The sequence below is a fragment of the Macaca fascicularis genome, chromosome 1 (genome assembly GCF_037993035.2).
Source record: "Macaca fascicularis isolate 582-1 chromosome 1, T2T-MFA8v1.1".
Lineage (NCBI taxonomy): Eukaryota > Metazoa > Chordata > Mammalia > Primates > Cercopithecidae > Macaca > Macaca fascicularis.
Genome location: NC_088375.1, coordinates 219,479,323 through 219,506,425, shown reverse-complemented (window position 1 = coordinate 219,506,425; position 27,103 = coordinate 219,479,323). Strand labels below are relative to the sequence as shown.

The 27,103-nt window shown below is 43.5% G+C and overlaps 1 protein-coding gene across 4 annotated transcripts in view; it reads left to right on the top strand.

Moving 5' to 3' along the window:
- The window catches only part of DDI2 (DNA damage inducible 1 homolog 2), a 53,263-nt gene that overhangs the window by 2,590 nt on the left and 23,570 nt on the right, over window positions 1–27,103 (top strand). For 2 of the 4 annotated variants that reach the window (XM_065529636.1, XM_005544716.5), the window contains exons 2-6: window positions 6,655–6,784; window positions 11,563–11,799; window positions 14,655–14,781; window positions 19,903–20,030; window positions 25,334–25,462. In XM_065529636.1, the coding sequence (XP_065385708.1) occupies window positions 6,655–6,784; window positions 11,563–11,799; window positions 14,655–14,781; window positions 19,903–20,030; window positions 25,334–25,462 (751 nt within the window). The remainder of the gene's footprint in view (window positions 1–6,654; window positions 6,785–11,562; window positions 11,800–14,654; window positions 14,782–19,902; window positions 20,031–25,333; window positions 25,463–27,103) is intronic. The other 2 variants (XM_045380094.3, XM_074019478.1) reach the window with 1 other exon arrangement.

Sequence of the window (27,103 nt, the reverse complement as noted above, 5' to 3'; positions counted from 1 at the left end):
CAAATCGTAAAAGTAAACATCATTATAGTTTTTACCCACAAATATACCATGTTTACTTACTTGCGGGCCCCCCTGCCATTACGTCCCAGGGTTCTCTCATATTACTCATCTTCCCTTCCTTTCCTTGACTGTTTAACTCCTCCTCTTGTTTACTTTCTCCATTCCCATTCCTTCACCTCTCATTTCTGACTCCATTTCTTCAAGGAAATATATATATTTTTATGTTCCTGGCTATTTTTTCCTGCCACTATGTGTCCAGACAACTGGTGTCCAAACTTTCATGTATCCCTATCAGTAAAATGTTTCAGATTATGCTCCTGTTATGTATATAATACGTTATATACATGAACTGATACATTTTATGCATTATATATGACCATGTATAATATACACATAACGTGCATTATATGCATATATAGTACATTATATATAAGAAGTAACATTGTACACACACAAAATGGAATTTAAGGAAGGACGAACTAAAATAAATGGAAATGAAAATTCTAATATTTTCAGTTTCTTCCTCCACCCTTAAAGAATTGTCTTGCATGGCTGCCCTACATTGGTGATCACTGGTTTAGAGTTCAGTCTTTCACCTGAGTGTCAATTGTGCATAAGCATACAGTTGGAAAATGTGCTAATTTTTAACAGCTCTAGTCTGATTATAGTAGTTATAATTCAGTGATAACAAATTTAGAACAGAAGCCATCTCTACTTGTACGTGTGATTAAAGCTGGGCATGTTCCGTCTCTTAATAGTGTGGGCTTGGAAGCCAGTCGTGGCTCTGTTTGATGCTTTGATGCAGACTTGCCTGGGTGAACTTCAAACACTTGTCAGAACTTAGCTTCACTTTAAATTAATGTCCTCATAGTTTTGAAGCATCCTGATAATTTACCTCTGTAGGTGGCACATGGAAAAAGTAGGCACAATGTATAATGACCCTCAAATGAAAGGCAAATAATAGCAGTAATTGTATGATCTTGAAAATGCACACAGCATGATTTGTGGTTTGTAAACCACTGTTTTATCTTATGTGTGTTTGTTTTTTTGTTTTGAGACGGTCTCGCTCTGTCACCTAGGCAGTAGTACGATCACGGGTCACTGTAGCCTCAACCTCCTGGGCTCAAGTGATCCTGCCACCTCAGCCTCCCAAGTAGCTGGGACTACAGGTGTGTGCTCCACCACATCTGACTGATTTTTTTATTTTCTTTGGAGATGGGGTTTCACTATGTTGGCCAGGCTGGTCTCAAACTCCTGACCTCAGATGATCCGCCTGCCTTGTCCTCCCAAAGTGCTGGGATTACAGGCTTGAGCCCCCGCAACTGGCCCCAAATTGATGATTTTAAAGGGTACATAGTATACCATCATATAGATGTAATTTATTTAACAATCTCCCTTTTATTAAGCATAATACTGGGGAAAATTGGAAGCAGTTATAAGTAACATGGCATGAACATCCGTATACTTAAGGCTGTAGCCTCCATTTCTGTTATTTTCTCAGGATAAATTCTTAGATATGCAGTTGCCAGATCAAAGACATAAAGTCTTTGAAAGGTTTTTAGTAACTGTTGCCGAATTGCCTTCCAGAGAGGGTTATACAAGTCAAATTGGCTATTACATGGGGTAGAATATGTAGATCACTTGGTAGATAGTGGGCATTTGATTAATGGCAATACTATTATGAAGCCATTCAGATGTAATTCCAAGTGTTTTGTAGCCAGTTTATGGTCCTTGTTTTATCTTTCTTCTTTATTTTTTAGAGATGGGATCTCGCTCTCACTTGGGCTGGAATGCAGTGTTGCAATCACAACTCACTGTATCCTTAACATGTTGGGATCAAGGGATCCTCCCAAGTAGCTGAGACTTTTTTTTTTTTTTTTTTTTGGAGACGAGGTCTTGCCAGTGCTGGGCTTGAACTCCTAACCTCAAGCAGTCCTCCCGCCTCGGCCTCCTAAAGTGTTGGGATTACAGGTGTGAGCCACTGCACCTGGCCTACCAGTTTATGTTCTTTAATGCTAGAAATTTATTGTTAAGCTTTTTGTTAACAGAAGGCTCTCATTCAGAGACCAGAAAACACCTAACCTCATGCTTAAAAGTTCTGGAGTTTTATTAATTAGTCTGTTGTCAAATGTTGATTAAGATTATAATTCAGTCTCTGGGGTGCCTCCTCTGGAGTAAGTACCAGCAGTTGCGCCAGTTTTGCTGATTAAGACTCATAGCTGTATACATTTTCTTGTTGTATGTTCTTATAACTGGCAAAACTTGAATTTTGGGCTTTGTAGCTGTTGAGTTGGGTAACATGCGTGGTGGAAGGATCGAGAATGCTGCCGTGGAACGCCTTTTGTTTTGATTGGTAGAGATTTGAAGCCATGTCTAATAGATACTCATGTTCCGTTGGAAGATCACATGGATTTATTTTGGGACTTTTGCTGCAAAATAATTGTCTGTCTTGGACTCTTAAGCCTGTTTAAACAAAATGAAATCAGTTCTTTGTGGCAATTACAATTTTAGCTGAGCTTTAGTTGATCTCATTTATGTCCTTAGACTAAAACGGAGCACAGCTGCTGCTTCGTCAGTGTGAGGAACGTGTGCTCCTCACCCAGGTTCTTCAGTCTAGTGTTTCCAGGAAATTGGCGCTGGAGCAACATTCCATATTTCATAGACATGCTCAGTGTGGTGATTATCTAGATTTTACATTTGTATTTGTTAGATCATGCTGCCTTCCTTTAAAAAATGATATTGTCTGCTGAGGAAATACTGTGGCAACTAAGCAGTGATGGAATGAAGTATGGCATCTGTGAAGTGGGAGTCAGAGCGGGCAGTTGGTGGTGTTTCCTCATGTTCAGGGCGTGGGGATTCGTTGAGCAGTGGACAGTATTTTAATCCTCCTGGTGGATAGAGTAGAGTCTCTTTGTGGCAATGGATGGCTTAGTAGTGCTTGTTAAAGTCACCCACATAATTCACCAGGCCACTTCAGGGTTATGTTTGGGAAAGCTGTATATAATACTTGAGTATGGGCTTTGAAATCCGATAGTTGTTCCAATTGCAGTTTTCTTCTTCTTTTTTTTATTTTAAGAGACAAGATCTTATTCTGTTTCCCAGGCTGGAGTGCTGTGGTACAGTCATAGCTCACTGCAACCGTGAACTCCTGGGCTCAGGTGATCCTCCTGCTTCAGTCTCCCAAATAGTTGAGACTACAGGCATATGCTACCATGCCAGCTAATTATTATTATTATTATTATTATTATTACTTTAGAGGTGGGGTCTTGTTGTGTTGCCCAGTCTGGCTTTGCATTCCTGGCCTCAAACAATCTTCCTACCTCATCCTCCCAAAGTGTTGGTATTACAGGCGTGAGCCACGGCACCCAGCCTGCATAGGATCATTTTGATTCTCCTGAGTTTGATTCCTCCTTGCAAATAAATAAATTTTCGTTTATAAATACAGTTAATGACCGGGCGCATTGGCTCACTCTGTAATCCCAGCACTTTAGGGGGCAGAGACGGGCGGATCACAAAGTCAGGAGATTGAGACCATGCTGGCTAACACGGCGAAACCCTGTCTCTACTAAAAATACCAAAAAAAAAAAAAAAAAAAATTAGCTGGGCATGGTGGCAGGAGCCTGTAGTCCCAGCTACTCAGGAGGCCTAGGCAGGAGAATGGCGTGAACCCGGGAGGCGGAGCTTGCAGTGAGCGGAGATCCCGCCACTTCACTCCACCTGGGGCGACAGAGCGAGACTCCGTCTCAATAAATAAATAAATAAATGCAGTTAGAATGTGCCTCTGCTCCCAGGAGACTGTTCATGTATCTCTGAATATACTGATAGTCAAATTTCTGAAACTGGAAAATTAAAGAGTAAGTTGTTGACAGTGGCTTCACAGTGTTGATGCTATGCTGTAAGAGCCTGTCTACCTGCCATTTCTCTTGGCATACCTCTTTTTTCTTGTTGCACACCTCAACCTGTGATGCTTATCACTTCTGGTTTATGTGTTTTTCCAAGCAGTCTCACAAGTTATAATATGACTCCCAGTTGTTTTGCAGAAAATCTGTGTTGATGCTGATGTACTTTTACTGTGAAATACGTGCTTAAATAAGGGTGTGTGAATGGGATGATGGGAGTGACAGTTGCAGTCTGTTGAAATGTGGTTCTTTTTGTTTGTTTGTTTTTGTTTTTTAAGAGGCAGGGTCTTACTCTGTCCCCAGGCTGGAGTGCAGTGGTACAACCGCAGCTCACTACAGCCTGGACCTCCTGGGCTTAAGCAATCCTCCTGCCTCAGACTCCTAAGTAGCTGGGACTACAGTCACATGCTACCATGGCTGGCCATTTAAAAAATTTTTTTAGATATGGATTCTCACTATGTTGCCCAGGCTGATCTCAAACTCCAGGGCTTAACCTAGCTTGTGGGAGTTATATCTTACCGCTCAAGGTCATTGCCAAGGTATGATTTTTTCACACACAAAAAATCTGCAACCGCTGGCCTAAATGGGTTAAGCGATGCTCCCGCCTCAGCCTCCCCAAGTGCTAGGATTACAGGTGTGAGCCATCATACCAGATCTGAAATGTTTTTTAACTCAGCGGATTGAGCATTAAGAACTTAATAGTGGCCAGGCGCGGTGGCTCAAGCCTGTAATCCCAGCACTTTGGGAGACCGAGATGGGCGGATCACAAGGTCAGGAGATCGAGACCATCCTGGCTAACACGGTGAAACCCCGTCTGTACTAAAAAAAATACAAATAACTAGCTGGGCGTGGTGGCGGGCGCCTGTAGTCCCAGCTACTCGGGAGGCTGAGGCAGGAGAATGGCGTAAACCTGGGAGGCGGTGCTTGCAGTGAGCTGAGATCTGGCCACTGCACTCCAGCCTGGGCGACACAGCGAGACTCCGTCTCAAAAAAAAAAAAAAAAGAACTTAATAGTATTTTTTCAAGTCATGCATAAAACTTGTATAATTGGGCCTACAAATTTGCTCATATTCAGAATTCGATTTTGGTAGGAACTCATTTTCGTGTTCTATTCCTCATGTCTATAAATTCTGAGAGCAGATATGACAGAATCACTTTTTTTCCAGTTTAAATGCTGTGTTTTCAGTTTTTATTTCAGGTAACCTTACTATGAAAGCTGTAAGGAAACATAGAATGATAATGTTAGCAGAGAGAACTGGAAGGGACAGCTGTAATGATGATCTAGCCCACCTGCTTGCTTGACACATGGAAAGGGTGAGGCCTGGACCTGCTGAGTGTCATGCCCCTTGCGTGGAGTTACTGGCAGAGCCAGGGTAGAACTCAGGTTCCTCAGTTCGCATGTGGCCTGGTGAAAAGTGAATCATTAGGAGGAAAACCTTTCAAAGCCTGAGTTTATTCTGAATGCCTTTCTGGAGTATGTAATAATGCAGGGCAGATTTTATGTTTTTTCGTAATAAAATTATAGGGTACCTTTGTTCTTTCTATCTATAGTACGTTATTTCATCTGTTTGTGCTCTCAGGTTTTCTTCAGTATGATTACACATCATAAAATATTTTTATTAGTAGTACATTCCTAATTCTTTTTTTCCACTTGTATTTAGTTGTTATTTTCTTAGTTTCACTTTATTTTCCAGTCTTGCCCCCCGCCCCGCCCCGCCCCGCCACCAAGACGGAGTCTTGCTTGCCCAGACTAGAGTGCAGTGGTGCGATCTCAGTACTGCAACCTTTGCCTCCCGGGTTTAAGCAATTCTCCTGCCTCAGCCTCTGGAGTAGCTGGGATTACAGGTGCGTGCCACCACACCTGGCTAGTTTTTGTATTTTTAGTAGAGACAGAGTTTCACCATGTTGGCCAGGCTGGTCTTGAATCCCTGACCTCGTGATCCACCTGCCTTGGCCTCCCAAAGTGCTGGGATTACAGGCGTGAGCCACCGTGCCCAGCCCAGAGTGATACAACTTTGGGAATGGTAGAAGAGAAGGAAGAATGCAGTGCAGGAAGGATGATGTTTGGGAACCTTTTGCCAGTGTACAAGATTATTTCAAAGTGTACACTTTATTTAGTAGTACTGTAGTTAGTTAGCATACCCAGAATAAATCATTCCCTTTTCCTCCCTGCTAAAAATTAAATCTAAAATTATATCCATTTTCATAAATTCATTCTTTAGTTCATCAAATATTTGAGCATCAGTTATATAAGAGGTCCTGTTCTAAGCATTTATGATCTGGTGAATGAAACAAAGTCCTTGTCCTCAAGTAGTTTACATTTAATGGGGCAGAAGGACAATAAATAAATAAATATATATTGTGTTAGTCGAGAGTATATTTTAAATAACATATTAGGGAAGAACTCTAAAGAGTAATGTTTGATCAGAGACGTAAAAGGAAAAAAAGGAGTTGAAAAAGAACATTCCTCAGGTAGAGAAAACAAGAGAAACAGCCCTGAAGGGGAAGTTGATCCCTGGTATTTGAGGAACAGCAGTCATAGTGAAAGACGAAGTCAGAAGGAGAGCCAGGGGCCAAATTGTTTGGTCCTGGTCGGTGACGGGAAGGACTGTGGGTTTTGTTCTGGATGTGGTGGGAATCCACTGGAGGGTTTGAACGGAGTGTGACATCTGATTCAGAGGAAAACTGGTCCTTCTGCTTTGTGCTCTGTTACTTCTCAGTGCATTATACTGTTGTGTATCTTTTCTTGTTGTAGATCGTCTATGCTGAAAGACCTCTCACAGACAACCACAGATCGTTGGCTTCTTATGGCTTGAAAGATGGGGACGTTGTGATTTTACGACAGAAGGAGAATGCAGACCCTCGACCTCCAGTGCAGTTCCCAAGTAAGACATCTGGTGGTTGAGCATCCCCCAGCACAGCCATCAGCAGGTAGCAGAGCGTAGCGCCTCAGAGTTTTGGATTTGCTTTGGATTCAGACTGCAGAATACAGATCCTGACTCTGCCTTTTCCCTGCTGTGTAACCTTGAACAAGCATTTTAACGTCTCTAAATTGGTTTCCTCTTCTATAAGATAGGTGCCATAATTAACCCCAACTCCTAAAGCTGACGTGAGGCTAATGCATGTAAAATCTTCAGCACATAGCAAGCCCTCAATAAATATTAGCTTCTGTTATCAGTGATAATTATACAATAATCTTTATCCTTGGGAAGGACTTGAAAGAATGCGTAAGCCTATGATTTTGCTACTTTGTGTCTGTCCTTCAGTGGCCAAGCCTTTCTGGAGCATTTTATAGCCAGCCAGGCACTTGGAGCTGCATTTCACATGATCTCATAACTTGATTGTGTGAGGATTTACATAATTATTTGCATAATAATTTATAATTATGAAGCCAGATTTTAAATGATGTCTTTAAAGTTACATGACTATTAAGTGAGGGCACAGGAATTAAAATGTGATGTTTTTTCCATTATGCTGAACTTGATAAACATTAAGCAGCTTGACCACCAAGTTGTGGTTCTTTCCTACCAACTGTGTTAATCACATACAAAGAAACATTTATCTATCTTTGATGCTCCTTTTATAATAGATGTTTATGGTCTGAAATCTGTGCACTGGGATTTAGTAGGTTCTATGTCACTAAAATAATATGCAGAATTATGTGGATGTGAACGTGTGTGTGTACTGGATAGACAGAGGGTCATACCTTTGTTCAGATACTTGAAGTGGCTTATGGATCCACAAAGTGTTTTATAAGGTCTTAATGTGAAACAGCTTGGTGAAATGTGTGGTTTTTTTCCATTCCCTGCCATATTCAGATAGATTTTCTTAAATAGTGTTTAGCCCGTAGGTCACCAGTTTTAAAGTTTATGGTGACAGATGCTGGCAGAGTCTGGGTGATGACAGACTGACTGCAGCTTTAACCACAGTGTTTCCATTCAGCCTGAAACTGGAGCTTACTGAGACCATCAAGGACTGGCTCCACCAGATCTGGAAGACATTAGTCCCTTGGGGCCACAGTTAAACTTTAGAAAGAAGTTAAAACTTCTTTCTAAAGAAGTTAAAACTTCTTTCTAAAGAAGTTAAACGTATTTAAACAACTGTGACAATCAGTAAAAACCACATCTTCCTTTGGTTAATTTGATGAGATTGTTAATTCTGGAATTTACTTCTTCCCCCACCACCCCCCGTATTGTTGCATATGGACAAGAGAGCCAACGGGTTGGGGGGGGAGTGATCTGGTCTATTAAGTAAACATGTTTTTGAGAATTACTCTGAAGTGAATGGACTCTCAAGATAATGTATAACGGGTGGAGATAAAATGTCTTGACCTGCAAAGAGGGCCCACCCATATATGTTTTTTCCTGGCTGGTATAGATTAGCTACCTCACAGAGATCATCCTGTTAACTTCACCTTTTCCTTGGTTGGGAGTTGAAGAAAGTGGCTAATTGAACCCCTGCTAAAGGGTAGAAATGTTACATCATGAGTTTAAGCTTTCTCTTTTTCTATCTGAGGTCCAGAAAGGCTTCAGGATAGTCCCAGACTTGAGACAAGTTTGTTTGTTTTTTGGTTTTTTAGTTTATATAAAATCCTTAATAGTGCAAGGATTGTGCTATAATTCTGATCACTGTGAAATTGCTTAGTGTACTGTCATTTATAACATTAAACACAATTATCTCTAAGAACAGTACTCATTGTTCAGACAAGTTTGACCATCAAATATATTTTTTGGAGTTGAAGGAATGTTCATTGACTCAGGCCTAGCCCCTCATTCTGGCTCTCCTTGTTTACTTTTCTTTTTCATTTTTCTTTTTTAAATAACAGTTTTATTGAGATACAATTCATGCATTTAATTTTTGTTTACTATATTCATGAGTTGTGTAACCGTCACCACAATCCATTTTAGCATATTTCCATTACCTTAAAAATAAATCCTATACCCATTTATAGTCATCTCCCATTTCCCCCTAGGCTCCGCAGCCTAGACAACTACAGGTCTACTTTCTGTCTCTATGTATTTACCTATTTGGGACATTTCATATAAATGGGGTCATACAATGTGTGAGTCCTTTGTGTAAGAATTAAAATTCCCTTTTATTTTCCTTTCAGTTTAGTAAGGTCAGCCGAGCCTGGCATATAGAACCTGGGAGTTCTGGCTTCTAAAATATAGTAGCTTTTGGTGTAATCAGCACTGAGAACCTATGCAAGTCCCTTTTCTTCTTTTCTTTTTTTTTTTTTGAGACGGAGTCTCGCTCTGTAGCCCAGGCTGAAGTGCAGTGGCCGGATCTCAGCTCACTGCAAGCTCCGCCTCCCGGGTTCACGCCCTTCTCCCGCCTCAGCCTCCCTAGTAGCTGGGACTACAGGCGCCCGCCACCTCGCCCGGCTAGTTTTTTGTATTTCTTAGCAGAGACGGGGTTTCACCGTGTTAGCCAGGATGGTCTCGATCTCCTGACCTCGTGATCCACCCGTCTCGGCCTCCCAAAGTGCTGGGATTACAGGCTTGAGCCACCGCGCCCGGCCCTTTTCTTCTTTTCTATAAAATGATGACACTGTTTAGCCCCCCAGGGGCATGAGAAGAGTTAGCAGAGATGCACAGATGAAAGTATAAATTCAGAGAACTATTAAGAACTTCCCTGAGCCAATACGTTTAGCACTGACTTGCAGAATTTAGCATCTAATATTTATGCTGCTCACTTGGTATATATAATATCCTTTGATCCGGCTGGGCAGGGTGGCTCACTCTTATAATCCCAGCACTTTGGGAGCCTGAGGTGGGTGGCTCACCTGAGGTCAGGAGTTCGAGACCAGCCTGGCCAACATGGTGAAATCCCATCTCTACTAAAAATACAAAAAATTAGGTGGGCTTAGTGGCAGACGCCTGTAATCGCAGTTACTCAGGAGGCTGAGGCAGAAGAATCACTTGAACCCAGGAGGCAGAGGTTGCAGTGAGGCAAGATCGCGCCGTTGCACTCCAGCCTGGGCAACAAGGCAAGACTCTGTCTCAAAAAAAAAAAACAGTGGCTCACGCCTGTAATCCCAGCACTTTGGGAGGCCGAGGCGGGCGGATCACAAGGTCAGGAGATCGAGACCACGGTGAAACCCCGTCTCTACTAAAAATTACAAAAAATTAGCCGGGCGCGGTTGTGGGCCCCTGTAGTCCCAGCTACTTGGGAGGCTGAGGCAGGAGAATGGCGTGAACCCGGGAGGCGGAGCTTGCAGTGAGCCGAGATCGCGCCACTGCACTCCAGCCTGGGCTGGGCGACAGAGCGAGACTCTGTCTCAAAAAAAAAAAAAAAACAAAACAAACAAACAAAAAAAAAAACAAAAAATTCTTTAATCCAAGCACCAAGGCTGTTTGAACCATATGTCAGACCAGAGTAGGATTTTTCTCAAGAAAAACATCCAGACTTATGCAATTATATTTATTGAAACTAGCTTTAATTTTTTTTTTTTTGAAACAAAGTTTCATTCTTCTTCTTTTTTTTTTTTTTTTTTTGAGACGGAATCTCACTCTGTCGCCCAGGCTGGAGTGCAGTGGCCAGATCTCAGCTCACTACAAGCTCCGCCTGCCGGGTTTACGCCATTCTCCTGCCTCAGCCTCCCGAGTAGCTGGGACTACAGGCGCCCACCACCTCGCCCGGCTAGTTTTTTGTTTTTTGTTTTTTGTTTTGTTTTTTTTTTTTTTTTGAGACGGAGTCTCACGCTGTTGCCCAGGCTGGAGTGCAGTGGCGTGATCTCGGCTCACTGCAAGCTCCGCCTCCCGGGTTCCCGCCATTCTCCTGCCTCAGCCTCCGGAGTAGCTGGGACTACAGGCGCCCGCCACCGCGCCCGGCTAATTTTTTGTATTTTTAGTAGAGACGGGGTTTCACTGTGGTCTCGATCTCCTGACCTTGTGATCCGCCCGCCTCGGCCTCCCAAAGTGCTGGGATTACAGGCTTGAGCCACCGCGCCCGGCCGTTTTTTGTATTTTTTAGTAGAGACGGGGTTTCACCGTGTTAGCCAGGATGGTCTCGGTCTCCTGACCTCGTGATCCGCCCGTCTCGGCCTCCCAAAGTGCTGGGATTACGGGCTTGAGCCACCGCGCCCGGCAAAGTTTCATTTTTGTCGCCTGGGCTGGAGTGCAATGACACGATCTTGGCTCACTGCAACCTCCGCCTCCCGGGTTGAAACGATTCTCCTGCCTCAGCCTCCCAAGTAGCTGGGATTACAGACGACTGCCACCACCCCCAGCTAATTTTTGTATATTTAGTAGAGATGGGGTTTCACCATGTTGACCAGGCTGGTCTGGAACTTCTGACCTCAGGTGATCCAGCTGCCTTGGCCTCCCAAAGTGCTGGGATTACAGGTGTGAGCCACCGCACCCGGCGGCTTTAATTATTTAAAAACATAAATTAAAAACCTGATGTCTATTGTGAGATATTTTATAAGCTAAAAATTTGGGGTTACTACTGTCACCTTCCCCTTATTTTTCTTCTTTCCTATTGATTCACTCTCAGCCTGCAGTCTTCATATTCAGAGTCAGCATGAGAAAGAACAAGGGTAAAGTCTACAGTTACCTTTGCTGTTGTCATGTACCATGTATGAGCAAGTGTTCTGCTGTTTCCTTCAAGTGCTTGTTTTTGTAGAGTAATTTGAGTAAACTGAATTGATTTTCCCCAACAGACTTACCCCGAATAGATTTCAGTAGTATAGCTGTGCCTGGCACATCAAGTCCCCGGCAGCGCCAGCCACCAGGAACACAGCAGTCCCACTCATCTCCTGGAGAAATAACTTCATCTCCTCAGGGCTTGGACAATCCAGCCTTGCTCCGAGGTATGTTGCTGGCCAACCCGCATGAGCTGTCCTTGCTGAAGGAACGCAATCCACCCCTGGCAGAAGCTCTGCTCAGTGGAGACCTTGGTAAGCTTATAAATTTGGAAGGCTGTTAGGCTGGCCTGAGGTGAAGCTGTGTCATAGCAAATGTGAAGAGACTCAAGCAACACTGTGTCAAATGATTTATTGAACATACCAGTTTTTTCTCTGTGAGAGGTAGATTAGTGCTAAAGTCAAAGGCTGAGTTAATTGGAATCAGCAATAGAGTTTTCGGAGTGAAATCCATCTAGGCCACCCCCCTCGGTTTACTTTTTGTTTTCCTCATTGTTTTGGCAGCGCATAACCTAGGTACTGATTTTTTTTTTTTTTTTTTTTGAGATGGAGTCTCGCTCTGTTACCCAGGCTGGAGTGCAGTGGCGCAGTCTTGGCTCACTGCCAGATCTGCCTCCCAGGTTCACACCATTCTCCCGCCTCAGCCTCCTGAGTAGCTGGAACTACAGGTGCCTGCCGCCACGCCTGGGCCAATTTTTTGTTTTTAGTAGAGATGGGGTTTCACCGTGTTAGCCAGGATGGTCTCGATCTCCTGACCTCGTGATCCGCCTGCCTCAGCCTCTCAAAGTGCTGAGATTACAGGCGTGAGCCACCGTGCCCGGCCGGTACTGATATTTTAACCTGTTAGATCTTCAATTAAAGAGCACCAACAAGCCAGCTGATGCCAGCTGGCATTTTTTTTTAGTTACAGGAAACAGGTTCAGTGCCCTGTATGGCAAAATGAAATCACCTTAACCTCAGTGTACTGCAAGTTATTTTTTGTATTTTTTTGTAGAGATGGAGTTTTGCCATATTGACCAGGCTGGTTTCAAATTCTTGGGCTCAAGCAGCCTGCCTGCCTTGGCCTCCCAGAGTGCTGGGATTACAGGCATGAGCTGTCGCACTCAGCCAACTTTTAGCCATCTTTATGAATCGAGTTTTCTCTGTAAATTACTCTCATTTTACTCTTGGATTTATGAGTTAAATTGGGTTAAGTCTAAAAACATAACAGACACTTAATGACTCATTCCTCAATTGACTGTCTTTAAATTGGCAATCTTTACCTTACAGTGAAATACGTAGATTTTAAATATACAATTCCTTGAGTTTTGACAAACTCCTGTAAGCCCAATCAAGACACAGGACATTTCTCTCACTCCGCAAAGTTCCACTATGTTCCTTGCTAGTCAGTTTCCTCTCCTTATAGGTTACTACTGTTTTGATAATCTTACAGTTTAGTTTCGCCTGTCTTCATGTATATGGAATAATAGAGTGTCTGCTCTTTCGTGTTAGGCTTTTTTTTTTTTTTTTTTTTTTTTTTTTTTGAGAGGGAGTCTCACTCTGTCTCCGAGGCTGTAGTGCAGTGGTGCGATCTCTGCTCACTGCAACCTTCACCTCCCGGGTTCAAGCAATTCTCCCACCTCAGCCTCCCAAGTACCTGGGACTACAGGCGTACACCACCACACCCAGCTAATTGTTGTATTATTAGTAGATAATACATGTTGGCCAGACTGGTCCCAAACTCCTGGCCACCATGTTGGCCAGACTGGTCCCAAACTCCTAACGTCGTGATCCACCTGTCTGGGCCTCCCAAAGTACTTTCACTCAACTTACTGCTTTTTAGATCCATCTGTATTGTGTGCATTAGTAGTTCAGATAAACCTTGTCACAATATCTTTTAATTTCTTATGTCAGTATGTCTAATCACCAAAGACCGTGATGATGAGGCATTTAAGTTTGCACACTTAAACGTACCACCATTTAAGACATTGCAAAATAGGCCGGGCACGGTGGATCACCTGAGGTCAGGAGTTCAACACCAGCCTGGCCAACATTGTGAAACCCCATCTCTACTAAAAATACAAAAAATTAGCTGGACGTGGTGGCAGGCGCCTGTAATCCCAGCTACTTGGGAGGCTGAGGCAGGAGAATCACTTGAACTCGGGAGGTGGAGGTTGTAGTGAGCCGAGATTGCGCCATTGCACTCCGGCCTGGGCAACAAGATTGAAACTCCGTCTCAAAAAAAGAGACAAATTGCAAAATAGATTCTTGTTGTAATGTACATCTTGTAGCAAGCAGTGTTTTCTCTAATTTTCCTGCCTATTATTTCATCAGAACACACAAAATATAGGTAGACTAACAATAGTTTATATTTAATTTATCTGGCTTAAGGCAGGGCATATTATAAAGGAAATGAAACTAGAAGAGGAAAAGGAGATTATATAATGCTGTATTTTGTTTCTAGGTAATAGGACAATGAGGACAATGGGGAGCAACGGGGAGGGGAGGAGTGGGGACATTCATCTGCCACATGATCACTCCCCACCGTTTTAAATTGGAAAGTTGTTACCTCTGAGTAGAAACAATATGATAGATAACTTCTTATAAAAGATTTTTGCAAATACTTTTTTTTTTTAAGACAGGGTCTCACCATGTCACCCAGGCTGGAGTGTGTGGTGCCATTACAGCTCACTGCAGCCTCGACCTCCTGGACTCAAGCCATCCCCCCACACTTGAACCCCCACCCAACAGTAGCTGGGACTACAGGCATGCACCACCATGCTCGGCTAATTTTTATATTTTTTGTAGAGACAAGGTCTTGCTATGTTGCCCAGGCTGGTCTCGAACTCCTAGGCTCAAATGGTCCTCCCACCTCAGCCTCCCAAAGTGTCGAGATTACAGGTGTGAGCTACCACACCCAGCCACAAATACTTTCTTTATGCTGAATTTAAATGACGAAATAGCCTTGACTCGGAGAATAGAAAGTAAATGTAATTGCTCATTTCAAATAAACTTTAGGCATCCTCTCTGCATCTTACAGTTGTAGTTTGAGAAATTGTTTGGTGTGGGAAAGTATTGATAAAGGTTGAAAATACAGCGGTATTTAAGATTTTTCTCCCTTATTTTTGTAGAGAAATTCTCTAGAGTCCTGGTGGAGCAGCAGCAGGACCGAGCCCGGAGAGAGCAAGAAAGGATTCGTCTGTTTTCTGCTGATCCCTTTGACCTTGAAGCTCAGGCAAAGATAGAAGAAGATATCAGGTAATGAATGATCTGTTCATCTAAAGAACAAGACTCAGAGACTCCAGATTTCCCAAACTGCAGGGTATCTAACATTAGTTGGGCATCTGCTTGGAGGCAGCTTCTCTGTTTTGCAGTTGAGATAGTAACCTCAGTCTTTTAGTTTAGTCTCTCCTCTTTCATTTTCTACGCATTTCGATTCGACATGACAAAGATATAGGTACTGAGTTTAATGACTTTCTGTTCTAAAATTTTAAGGAAGACTCCCTGACTAGCAGACAGAGCATCATAACACAGTTCTAGATAAATGACCCCCAGACTGAGCAGAAGCCACCCTCTGGTGAGACCGCAAGGCTGGTTGCATATTACATGGGCTGATTTGACCCTCTTTCTTTAGACATATTGTGTAAGTCCTGACTAAATCCAGGGCTTAAACATGATTGGATTAGAGAGGGCTCTGAGCTGATGGAACATTGGTAGTCCTAAGTCTGTTTTCCTGCTGCATTTCTTGTACTGGCCTCAGTGGATAAACTGAATATTGGACATGTTTCCAGCCCTCAGTTTCTGTAATGCAGTGGTTCTCACCTGGGGCTATAGTAAAATCATATGAGAAGCTTTTAAAAATGCAGATGCTTGGGCTCTTCTCCCAAATCTGATGAATCAGAATTGTTGGGCATGGAGCTCAGGCAAGGACAGTGACGCCGTTCTGGCCTCAGTCACACTGATAGTCACAAGCAAGATTCTGTTCAGTCATTCTCTGAAAAAAAGGACAGCTGCTTTTCCCACCTCAAGTCAGTTTTTGTTTGCTAATTGTGAAAAAGTATAACTAAGAAGAGGGTAACAGCAATGATACTTACACTTAGACTACTTAGCCTTTTAGGGACTGTGTCGTCATTTCGGTTACTTAAATGAAGCCTAACTTGGTCATTGTATTACACTATCAACTTAGAAATCAAATCATGCTTTTTTAAACTTCTCATTCTTTTTATCTTTTTTCTTTTTTTTTTTTTTTTTTTTGAGACAAGGTCTTACTCTGTCACCCAGGCTGGAGTACATTGGCACAATAACAGCTTATTGCAGCCTGGACCTCCCCTAGACTGAGGTGTTCCTCTTACCTTAGCCTCCCAAATAGCTGGGAATACAGGCATCCGCCACCATGCCCAGCTAATTTTTTCATTTTTTGAAGAGACAGGATTTCACCATCTTGCCCAGGCTGGTCTTGAACTCCTGAGCTCACGCAATCCACGCGCCTCAGCCTCCCAAAGTGCTGGGATTATAGACATGAGCCACAGCACTTAGCCCTTCCTTCTTCTTCTTTTTCATTTTTCTTTTCTTTTTTTTTTTTTTTTTTTTTTTTTTGAGACGGAGTCTCGCTCTGCCGCCCAGGCTGGAGTGCAGTGGCCGGATCTCAGCTCACTGCAAGCTCCGCCTCCCGGGTTCACGCCATTCTCCTGCCTCAGCCTCCCGAGTAGCTGGGACTACAGGCGCCGCCACCTTGCCCGGCTAGTTTTTTGTATTTTTTAAAGTAGAGACGGGGTTTCACCGTGTCAGCCAGGATGGTCTCGATCTCCTGACCTCGTGATCCGCCTGTCTCGGCCTCCCAAAGTGCTGGGATTACAGGCTTGAGCCACCGCGCTCGGCCTTTTTTTTTTTTTTTTTTTTGAGACAAGGTTTTGCCATGTTGGCCAGGCTAGTCTCAAACTCCTGACCTCAATTGATCTCCCACCTCAGCCTCTCAAAGTGCTGGGATTACAAGTGTGAGCACCATGCCCTGCCTCATACTCTTCTTACTACATTTGAAATCAGAAATATAGGCTAGTCATGGTGGCTCATGCCTATAATCCCAACACTTTGCTCGAAGCGAGGAGTTTGAGACCAGCCTGGGCAGCAAAGTGAGACTCTGTCTTTACAAAAAATAAAATAAATTAGCCAGGTGTGGTGGCATGCACCTTCTGTCCTAGCTACTCAGGCGGCTGAGGCAGGAAGATCCCTCAAGCCCAGGAGTTGGAGGCTACGGTAAGCTATGATTGCATTCCAACCTGGGCAAGAGAGTGAGACCCCCATCTTAGGGGGAAAAAAAAAGAAATATAATTGTACACTAGAATTAATTGACAGCCCTAAGTCATTATGAAACTTCGTCTCAAAAAAATAAGAGAAATGAAATAGATAGTGTCCATATGGCTCATGTTTCTTTCTAGGTCTTGAGTGGAGGAAATGGGGTAACACATCTGTTCTCTTCCCCACCCCCTGCTCAAGATGGAGTCTTGTTCTGTCGCCCAGGCCTGAGTGCAGTGGCACAATTTCAGCTCATTGCAACCTCCTTCTCCCAGGTTCAAGCGATTCTCCTGCCTCAGCCTTCTGAGTAGGTGGGATTACAGGCATGCACCACCACGCCAGGCTATTTTGGTATTTTTAGTAAAGACGGGGTTTCACCATCATGGCCAGGCTGGTCTCGAACTCCTGACCTCAGGTGATTCGCCCTCCTCATCCTGCCAATGTGCTGGGATTACAGGTGTGAGCCATTGCACCTGACCACATTTACTCTTTGAAAGGTGAAAACCTTGTACCTCTGAAGAGACTCTCTACATATGGACCCCAGAAAAGCCAAAGTAGCTGGTGTTATTGCAGAGGATTTTTTGTTGAAACTCATTTGGGTTGGAGTCCATGCAAGATGAAGTATACAATTAATTTTAGGTTATTTCTATGTTTAATAATGTGCAATAGCATAAAACCTGTGTAATTATATCAAATGTCTGTTAAAAGTTTCATTTGGCTTGTTACACTAGTGATTACACAGGGTATGTGAACACCGAGGTTCGATAGCTTTCATATTTGCCTAAAGGAAGGTGCCTTTGACTTTCTGAGTTTAAATTTTGTTGCAAAATGGCTGATAAAGCCATCAGTTCACTTGAGCTCGATGATTATTATGAAAAGGGCAGAAACTATAGTTAGAGCCAGAGTCAGCAGAGTTTTGTTTATTTGGGCCTCTGACGTCTAGACTGCAGTGCAGTGGTACGATCATGGCTCGTAGCCTCAACTTCTCGGGCTCAGGTGATCTTCCCCCATCAACCTCCCGAGTAGCTGGGTCTATAGGCACACCACCACATCTGGCTAATTTTTCTCGTATTTTGTAGAGACGAGGTTTCACCATGTTGCCCAGTCATGTCTTAAAGTCCTGGGCTCGAGTGATCTGTCCAACTCCCAGAGTGCTTGGATTATAGGTGTGAGCCACCTATAATGCTTGGCCTGAGGTTTATTTTTTGTTTGTTTGTTTAAGAGACAGGGTCAGCACCATAAAACAGGGCAAAAAAAAAAAAAAAGGGGGCCGTGTCTTGCTCTGTCGTCTAGGCTGGAATGCAGTGGTACCATCATAGCTCACTGCAGCCTCAGCCTCCCAGGCCCAAGCAATCTCTTGCCTCAGTCTCCTGAATAGCTGGGACTACAGGCTTGTGCTACCACGCCCAGCTAATTTTAGTGATAGGGTCTCACTGTGTTGCCCAGGCTGGTGTCAAACTCCTGGCCTCGAGTGATCCTCCTGCCTTGGCCTCCCAAAGTGCTGGGATTATAGGCACACAGCAGTGCCTGGCTTTAGTGGACTTTCTACAAATGGGCAGATAGTAAGTATTTTAGTCTTTGCAGACCAGACCATACAATCTGTGTTGCTCATGTTCAACTCCACCACTGCCATGTGAAAGCAGCCATAGATAATAGGACAGTATGTAAATGCATGATACTACTGTGTTTCCATAAAACTTTTTTTGCCTAAACAGCAGACTATGATTTACCAACCCTGAATTTACAGTGTAGTTTATCCCGAATCTTAGAACCTGTTCTGTTAGTGTCTCAGTCTTCAGGTAAGTTGCCCAGCCTCTAACCTAGTTTCCATTAATGTTGGTAGTATTTGATAATGTTTTTAAAAGGAGATTGATTCATGCTGTTTTAAGGGAGTAGAAAAAAACTGGGAATAAACATGAGATGTTGGAGTAAGCAATAACTCCCTTTTGTTGTTTTTCTCATGTAAGAATTAGAGTTGTGTTTATTTTTTTGTTTTTTTTTTTCCTTTTGGTGGGGAAAGATGGGGTTTCACTGTGTTGCCCAGGCTGGTCTGAAACTCGAGCTCAAACTCCTGAGCTCAAGGGATCCACCTACTTTGGCCTTCCAAAGTGCTGGAACTACAGGTGTGAGCCACTGCACCTGGCATGTTGTTTTTTTTTCTTTTTTTTTTTTTTTGAGATGGTGTCTCACTCTGTCACCCAGGCTGGAGTGTAGTGGCACGATCTCGGCTCACTGCAACCTCCGCCTCCCAGGTTCAAGTGGTTCTACTGCCTCAGCTTCCTGAGTTGCTGGGATTACAGGCGCCTGCCACCACGCCCAACTAATTTTTGTATATTTAGTAGAGATGGGGTTTCAACATGTAAGCCAGGCTGGTATTGAACTCCTGACCTCAGGTGATCCACCCGTCTTGGCCTCCCAAAGTGTTGGGATTACAGGCGTGAGCCACTGTGCCTAGCCAGCATGTTGAATTTTTAAACATATCGTTTCATGGATCAAATGAACTATGAAACACATGTAGTTTTAAGCGATGGATGCAGTTTTTTTGTAGCATAAGCTGTTACATGAGCACTGTATACTAGATGCTTTGTACCTCTCAGCAACGTAGGTAACAATTATCCTCAGTATACAGATTAGAAAACCCAGTCCTGCAGATAAAGCAGCACAAGAAGTTGAAATATTTGTGTTTTCTGTTTGCGAACTTTTTGTAATGTTCTGGGCTTAGGAAATGTATTCAGATACCCAATAAATCCTCAGTTAAAATTGGAACATTCCCAGAGTTCTAACATTCTGCCAGAAAAATGGGGTTGTGACCCTTGCTCTCCAGTTTCTTATTTCTGAATATATAAAGGCAGCTCAGTGTTTTACATAGGGTAATTTTTATGCCTTTAGATTTTCTGCCAGCTGTTTATCTTACTGCCTCCTAGGAAATGATCTCTTGCCCCATATAGCACCAGTTTTTCTATGACTCGGCTGCTGTGCTTGGGGCAAAAGATATGTACAAATCTGTTTTTTAATATTGTGACTTTGAAACTGATTTCTCTCCATGGAATTAATGTTTTCAGTGTCCCTGGTCTTGTTCTGTTACAGGCAACAGAACATTGAGGAAAACATGACAATAGCTATGGAAGAGGCTCCGGAAAGTTTTGGCCAAGTAGTGATGCTTTATATTAACTGCAAAGTGAATGGACATCCTGTGAAAGCCTTTGTTGACTCAGGTGACGTCTCTGTCTTTTATTTCTTGGTCTCCCCTCCAACATCCTTACCTGACATGGGAGAAGGGGAGGCTCAAGCATCTGTTCAGATGGCTGTAGTTTTTTTTTTTTTTTTTTTTTTTTTTTGAGATGGAGTCTTGCTCTGTTACCCAGGCTGAAGTGCAGTGGCGCGATCTTGGCTCACTGCAACCTCTGTCTCCTGGGTTCAAGCGAATTCTCCAGCCTCAGCCTCCCGAGTAGCTGGGATTACAGGCGCCTACCACAACACCCGGCTAATTTTTATATTTTTGGTCGAGATGAGGTTTCACCATGTTGGTCAGCCTGGTCTTGAACTCCTGACCTCAGGTGATCCACCACGCCCTGCCCAGATGGCTGTAGTTCTTTAGGCTGCTAACTCACCAGCCTGGGACTTACTGTTTCACTTGCCAGGCATTCTGTTGGTATTAGGTTTCTTTCTTTAATCATTTCTTAACCAGTTTTGTATTTTGTGATGTCTCCTTTATCTTCCTAGCTCCCCTTGTCTAGCATCCTGAATTTCTTGGATATTTCTGTAAAAAATTGGGAATACATAGGTTTAGAAGAAGGAGCTATAAAAGGAGCTGTGTAGGGTGTAATCAAACACATTTCAGCCTAGCCTGTGCACCAACACTTTGCCAAGATTTGGGAGGAGTGTAAGGGTATCTGGGTGTGGTTCTTACCCTTAAAGAACTTAACCAGGTAAGGAGACAGGGATTCTTCTGCTTGAGGGTCCAGGTAATTTACATACTAGTTGGCACCTTTTCTGTCAGTAACAACTGTTTGCTTTTTAGTAAAACTACACCATGCAGCATTTTGTGGGTGTATGACTGGTCTCATGCATCTTAATTCTGGGTGTCTCACTCAAGACTGTAAGAAAAGTGAGTTCCTAGAGTAGAAAAATCCCCTGCTCAAATAATATTTTCCTCCTTGGCTATGTATTTCTATGTAAAAAGAAAAAAAGTATTTTCTTTCATTTGTTCATCTACGCATTCCTGAGCACATGCTGGGTTTCAGCTTTCTCTCTCTCATTTTTTAAAGAGAGAGTCTGTGTCACCCAGGCTAGAGTGCAGTGGTGCGATCAGCTCACTTCAGCCTCCAACTCCTGGGCTCAAGTGATCTCCAGCCTCAGCCTCCCAAGTAGCTGGAACTACAGACATGTGCAACCATACCTGGCTGATTTTTTTAACTTTTTGTAGAGAGAATTCCCCTGAATTGTGCAGGCTGATAGGGAGCTCCTGACCTCAACTCTCATTAAGGGTTTGTACCTTGAGACTGGGTGTAGTGGCTCATACCTGTAATTTTGGGAGGGTGAGATGCGTGAATTGCTTGAGCCCAGGAGTTTTGAGACCAGCCTGGGCAACATGGGGAAACCTCGCCTTTACAAAAAATACAAAAATTAGCCGGGTGTGGTGGTGCATACCTGTAGTCCCAGCTACTTCAGGTGAATGTTGGAGCCTGTGGTGACTGCAGAGTTCAGGGCTGCAGTGAGCTGTGATCTGCCACTGTGCCCCAGCCTGGGTAAGTGAGACCCAGCCTTCAGGGGGAAGAAAAAAAAAGAAAAAGAAGTTTGTATCTTGAGATACATTCCTGGGAGAAGTAAATTTACTGATTATTCCGTTTTAAAAATGTCTGTTGTGTGTAGGGCCTTGTGCTGAGTGCTTCGTGATAAGACTTAGTGGCTGGAGCCTCAGAGGGCCCCTGTGTGAGTGAAAGACAAATACATAGGAGATGCTAATAGAATACTCAGTGTGTATTGATTCCTTATTGTGTGCCAAGCACCATGCTAGGTGCTCAATGTAATCATCTTACTCAATTTTATTTCATCCTCAGAACAGCTCTATGTACTTTGTTCTACTATAGTTCCTATCTTATCCATAAGGAAACTTAGATATAGAGAAGATCAAGTCACGCTTCCAGGTATACAGAGTTCGTGAGTGGTGGGCTTTGGATTCAACCCCAGGTCCCCTTGATGCCAGAAATCTCAACCACTGTGCAAAACTCAGGTGAATGTTGGATGGCTATAGAGACCACTTTCTCACTCTGACCGAGGCGTTCAGGAGAGTCTTTCCAAAAGACAGCGTTCGAGCTGAGGCTTTGGAAAATGCAGGAGAGCAGTGAAAGGGGCCCTTCTCACCCTGGGTTGCTTACTTTAATAACTTGCTTTTGTAGATTAAAGTTAAAAAGGAGGAAGAAAGAGAGCTGCCTTTCCAAATTCCCTTTTCCTTCATTATTTCTGGGCCTTTTAAAATCTAACCTTTCTCAAATACCAAGAACTTTTATTTCTTATAAAGTGTAGGGTACCTGTGAGTAATATGAGCAGAAGTGTTGGAATTGAGTGAGAGGCAAAGTCATTGCAAAAGGGCAGTCAGTTGAGGAGGAAGTGGGTCTTGAGCTGGATCTTGAAGCATCGGTGGAATTCAGAAAAAAAAGCAGGAGAGAGGGAGTATTTTACTGGAGGGTCACAGTGAGTGAATGGTAAAGGCGACATTCATATTCCTCCTGCTGAAGCAGAGGGTTTAGGGTAGTTAGAATGTAAGGTCAGAAAGAAACAGTGGAGCCAGGATGGGGTGGGATCTGAAGCTGTGGTGATGGTAGTTTGAAACTAATCTCATAAGGAGTGGAAACCATTGAGGACTTCTAAGCAGATGAAGAAGTAAGTGATTTGAAAATGGTACTGTTGGCCCAGTGCAGTGGCTCAAACCTGTAATCCCAGCACTTTGGGAGGCGGGTAGATCACTTGAGGTCAGGAGTTCAAGACCAGCCTGGCCAACATGGTGAAACCCCATCTCTACTAAAAATACAAAATCAGCGAGGCATGATGGTGGCACGCCTGTAATCCTACTGCTTAGGAGGCTGAGGCAGCAGAATCGCTTGAACCCAGGAGGCAGAGGTTGCATTGTGCTGAGATTACACCACTGTACTGCACTCCAGCCTGGGTAACAGAGCAAGACTGTGTTTCCAAAAAAAAAAAAAAAGTGGTATTTTAGGAAAACTAAAGGTAGATACAGATCTGGAGAATTCTGTACCCCTATGGGTCACAACAATTTCCTTTCTTTACGCATCCACGGAGTGGTTTGGAAGCCAGAACAATTGTCCTCTTGCAAGAGAATGGCAGCGTGAGCCAGGCTGATCGCTATGGTTAGAAGAAAGAGCATCAGGACAGGCGCGGTGGCTCACGCCTGTAATCCCAGAACTTTGGGAGGCCAAAGCGGGTGGATCACCTGAGGTCAGGAGTTCGAGACCAGTCTGGCCAACACAGTGAAGCCCTGTCTCTACTAAAAATACAAAAATTAGCCGGGCGTGGTGGCACTTGCCTATAATCCCAGCTACTTGGGAGGCTGAGGCAGGAGAATCGCTTGAACGTGGGAGGTGGAGCTTGCAGTGAACCAAGATTGTGCCATTGCAGTCCAGCCTGGGCAACAAGAGTAAAACTCGGCTGGGCGCAGTGGCTCACGCCTGTAATCCCAGCACTTTGGAAGGCAGAGGCGGGCGGATCATGAGGTCAGGAGATCGAGACCATCTTGGCTAACACGGTGAAACCTCGTCTCTACTAAAAATACAAAAAATTAGCCGGGCTTGGTGGCAGGCGCCTGTAGTCTCAGCTATTCGGGAGGCTGAGGCAGGAGAATGGCGCGAACCCAGGAGGCAGAGCTTGCAGTGAGCCGAGATCGAGATCGCACCACTGCACTCCAGCCTGGGTGACAGAGCGAGACTCCGTCTCGAAAAAAAGACGAAAAAAGGGCATCAGAAATTGCATAGACCTTATTTACAGGTTTGAGAGAAGAAAGAAGACTAGAAGAGTCAAAAGTGAACAATGCACAGGTTTTATGGCTGTGAGAAAATAATCCCATCGGCAAAGACAGAGAAATCCAAAGTGGGAATTATTTGGGGAGAAGGAGTTTTATGCCTGTTGGCTTTGACAGAAATGTCCAGTGCACAAGAATGTAGAATTAGAGTTTCAGGGAGAAATTAGGACAGTAAATATTATAGAAGCGACTGTCTTCTACATAGGCCGACCCGCCGAGTATGTGTTTCTGGGAGAGAAAATAGCCTAAGTGCCCTCCTATTTAAAGGGAAGAGAGTCTAATTGTTGGAGCAGAGTATGGAAGTCCACTTCTAAATTTTGGGAGACTGCATGATTTATTAATAGTAGACTATAGTGTCCCAGTGTGAGGTTTTTGTTTTTAATTTTATTTTTTGAGCAGATAAAGTAGTAAATAATGTACTTACTTGCTTACATAGTGAGATGGGATATTACTATGTTGCTCAAGCTGGTTTCCCACTCCTTGGAGGTGATCCTCCTGTCTTGGCCTCCTAAAGTACGATTGCAGGCGTGAGCCACTACACCCAGCCCAAAGTTTGATATAAAAACAACTTGATAGGGCCGGACACCGTGGCTCACACCTGTAATCCCAACACTTTGGGAGGCTGAGGTGGGCAGATCACTTGTGGTGAGGAGTTCCAGACCAGCCTGGCCAAAGTGGTGAAACCCCGTCCCTACTAAAAATACAAAAATTAGCTGGACGTGTCGGGCATGGTGGCTCATGCCTGTAATCTCAGCCCTTTGGGAGGCCGAGGCGGATGGATCATGAGGTCAGATCGAGACCATCCTGGCTAACACTGTGAAACCCCATCTCTACTAAAAATACAAAAAATTAGCCGGGCGTGGTAGCGGACAGTACTCGGGAGGCTGAGGCAGGAGAATGGCGTGCACCCAGGAGGCAGAGCTTGCAGTGAGCCGAGACTGCGCCACTGCACTCCAGCCTGGGTGACAGAGTGAGACTCCATCTCAAAAAAAAAAAAAAAAAAAAAAATTAGCTGGACGTGATGGCACAAGCTTGTTAATCCCAGGTACTCAGGAGGCTGAGGCAGGAGAATCGTTTGAAGCCAGGAGGCGACGGCTTAAAGATACTCGGTAAAAAGTGCAAGAGGCGACGGCTTAAAGATACTCGGTAAAAAGTGCAAAGTACTGCTAATTTAGCATTGCCATCTGTAGACACGGGACATCATTGCTTTCTACTGGTAAAGTTTTAAAATGTCATTTAATTATTACATTGCTACAACATATTCTTCGCTCAATGTCAAATTTTATATAGTGTTTCAGATTACAGAGTAGAACTGAAAGTTGATGAGGCAGGCCTGGACACTTGCTAGGTAGAAATGATTTTGTAGAGAGAAAAGCCTTGGGGTGTACTTGGTTTTTGTTTTATTATTAATTAGTGCTATATTTTGAGTCTTCTCACAAAGTGGATTTGTTTTTATTGTCTGATGTTTCTCTACTTCTCCAGGTGCCCAGATGACTATTATGAGCCAAGCTTGTGCAGAAAGGTGTAATATAATGAGACTGGTGGATCGTCGGTGGGCAGGGATTGCCAAAGGAGTGGGCACCCAGAAGATTATTGGAAGGGTACATCTAGGTGAGCAAAAGGCACTGGGGCTTGCTGTCTTTCTGTAGGCTATTTGTAGGTTGGGTAGTAGATTTTCAAGTTTTTAGAGGGTTTTTTGTTCTTATTTTGTTGTTGTTTTCAATTTCTTTTGTGTGAGTATGTCTGAGCCAGCAAGCCTAATTTCTAGAAGTTTTAAATCCTGTGTTCTGTCAAAGTTATGTGTTTCTGCTGGTTACAAAAAAACTAGTCTCTTCTACGTTTCTATTTCCTGAAAAGCTAATCCCTTTCCATTATTTTAGCTGATTTATTTTGATACTTACCTGCATATTTCTAAATAACATGTTTATTTTGCTGTTTACTTGTATGACTGTGTTTGAGAGCTGAGCCATCTAATTGAATGTGATTGCTTTTCTTCCGTGGCTCGTATTATTTTCTCTTAGAATTAATAATTGTCCTGTTTTTCTCACTTGGTTTCTTGCGTAGTATTCATCCTAGACATTTCCTAATTATGTAAATCTCCTTTAAATTGATTCAAACACACCCAATAGCCTGTACATTTCATCCTGTCCAAGACACTTCTTGAGCCTGGACCGGCAGTTTCAGGCCTGCTTCAGAGCTGTTGTTTTGGAATTTGACTTGACTGAGTCCTGCAGATTCCTTTCTCCTCTGTCTTGTGTTGGATTACATGAATCCCTTGTCTTCCTCTTTTTTATCTGCTCCTCAGTTTATTGGAGTGCATCTTCCAGTAACTTTCTTAGAAGAGGTGTGTGGCAGTAAATTGAGACTAAGTATCAGACATGTCTTTTTTCCCTACCTTCTACTCGTCTGCCTAGGTTGGAAATCATTTTCCTTCACAATTTTGAGGCATTGCCCCTTAACCTTTTCACTGTCAGTGTTGCTGTAGTGAGGGTGGATTCTGTTCCGATTCTTGATCCTTTATGTGAAAACTTTCTTTTTCTTTACTGTTTTTTTGAAACAGTCTTTGTTCTGTCGCCCAGGCTGGAGTGCAGTGGCGCGATCTCAGCTCACTGCAACATCCACCTCCCGAGTTCAAGTGATCCTCCTGACTCAGCCTCCCTGAGTAGCTGGGATCACAGGCGTGCACCACCACACCTAGCTAATTTTTGTGTTCTCGCCATATTGGCCAGGATGATCTCTCTCAAATTCCTGTCGTCAAGTGATCGATCCGCCCACCAGGCCTCCCGAAGGGCTGGGATTATGGCTTGAGCCACCGTGCCCAGCCTTGTTTTTCTCCTTTGAAGCTTATAGATCTTCCCTTTGACCTCAGCGTTTTGAATTTCCGCAATGGATGCTTGGGTATGGATCTCTTCTCATATACTGTACTAGGTACTTGGTAACCTGTATAGTCTAGATGCTCACATCCCTCCGTTCTGGGGACTTTCTCTGAATGATTTTGACGATGATTTTCTCCCCTCTGGAATGTCTGTTATTCACATAGGATAATCTATCCTGGTCTTGTCCTCTAGTTTTCTTCTCTTTTGTTTTTCTGTGGGATTTCTTCAACTTTGTCTTCCAGCCTTTGTGTTGCATTTTGTATTTGTTTGTATTTTACTTTATATGGTTTTCATAAATGTCTTGTGATCCTTGGCATCAGCTCACATTGAAGAGTGGGCCACTGGCTGGCTGCGATGGCTCACACCTACAATCCCA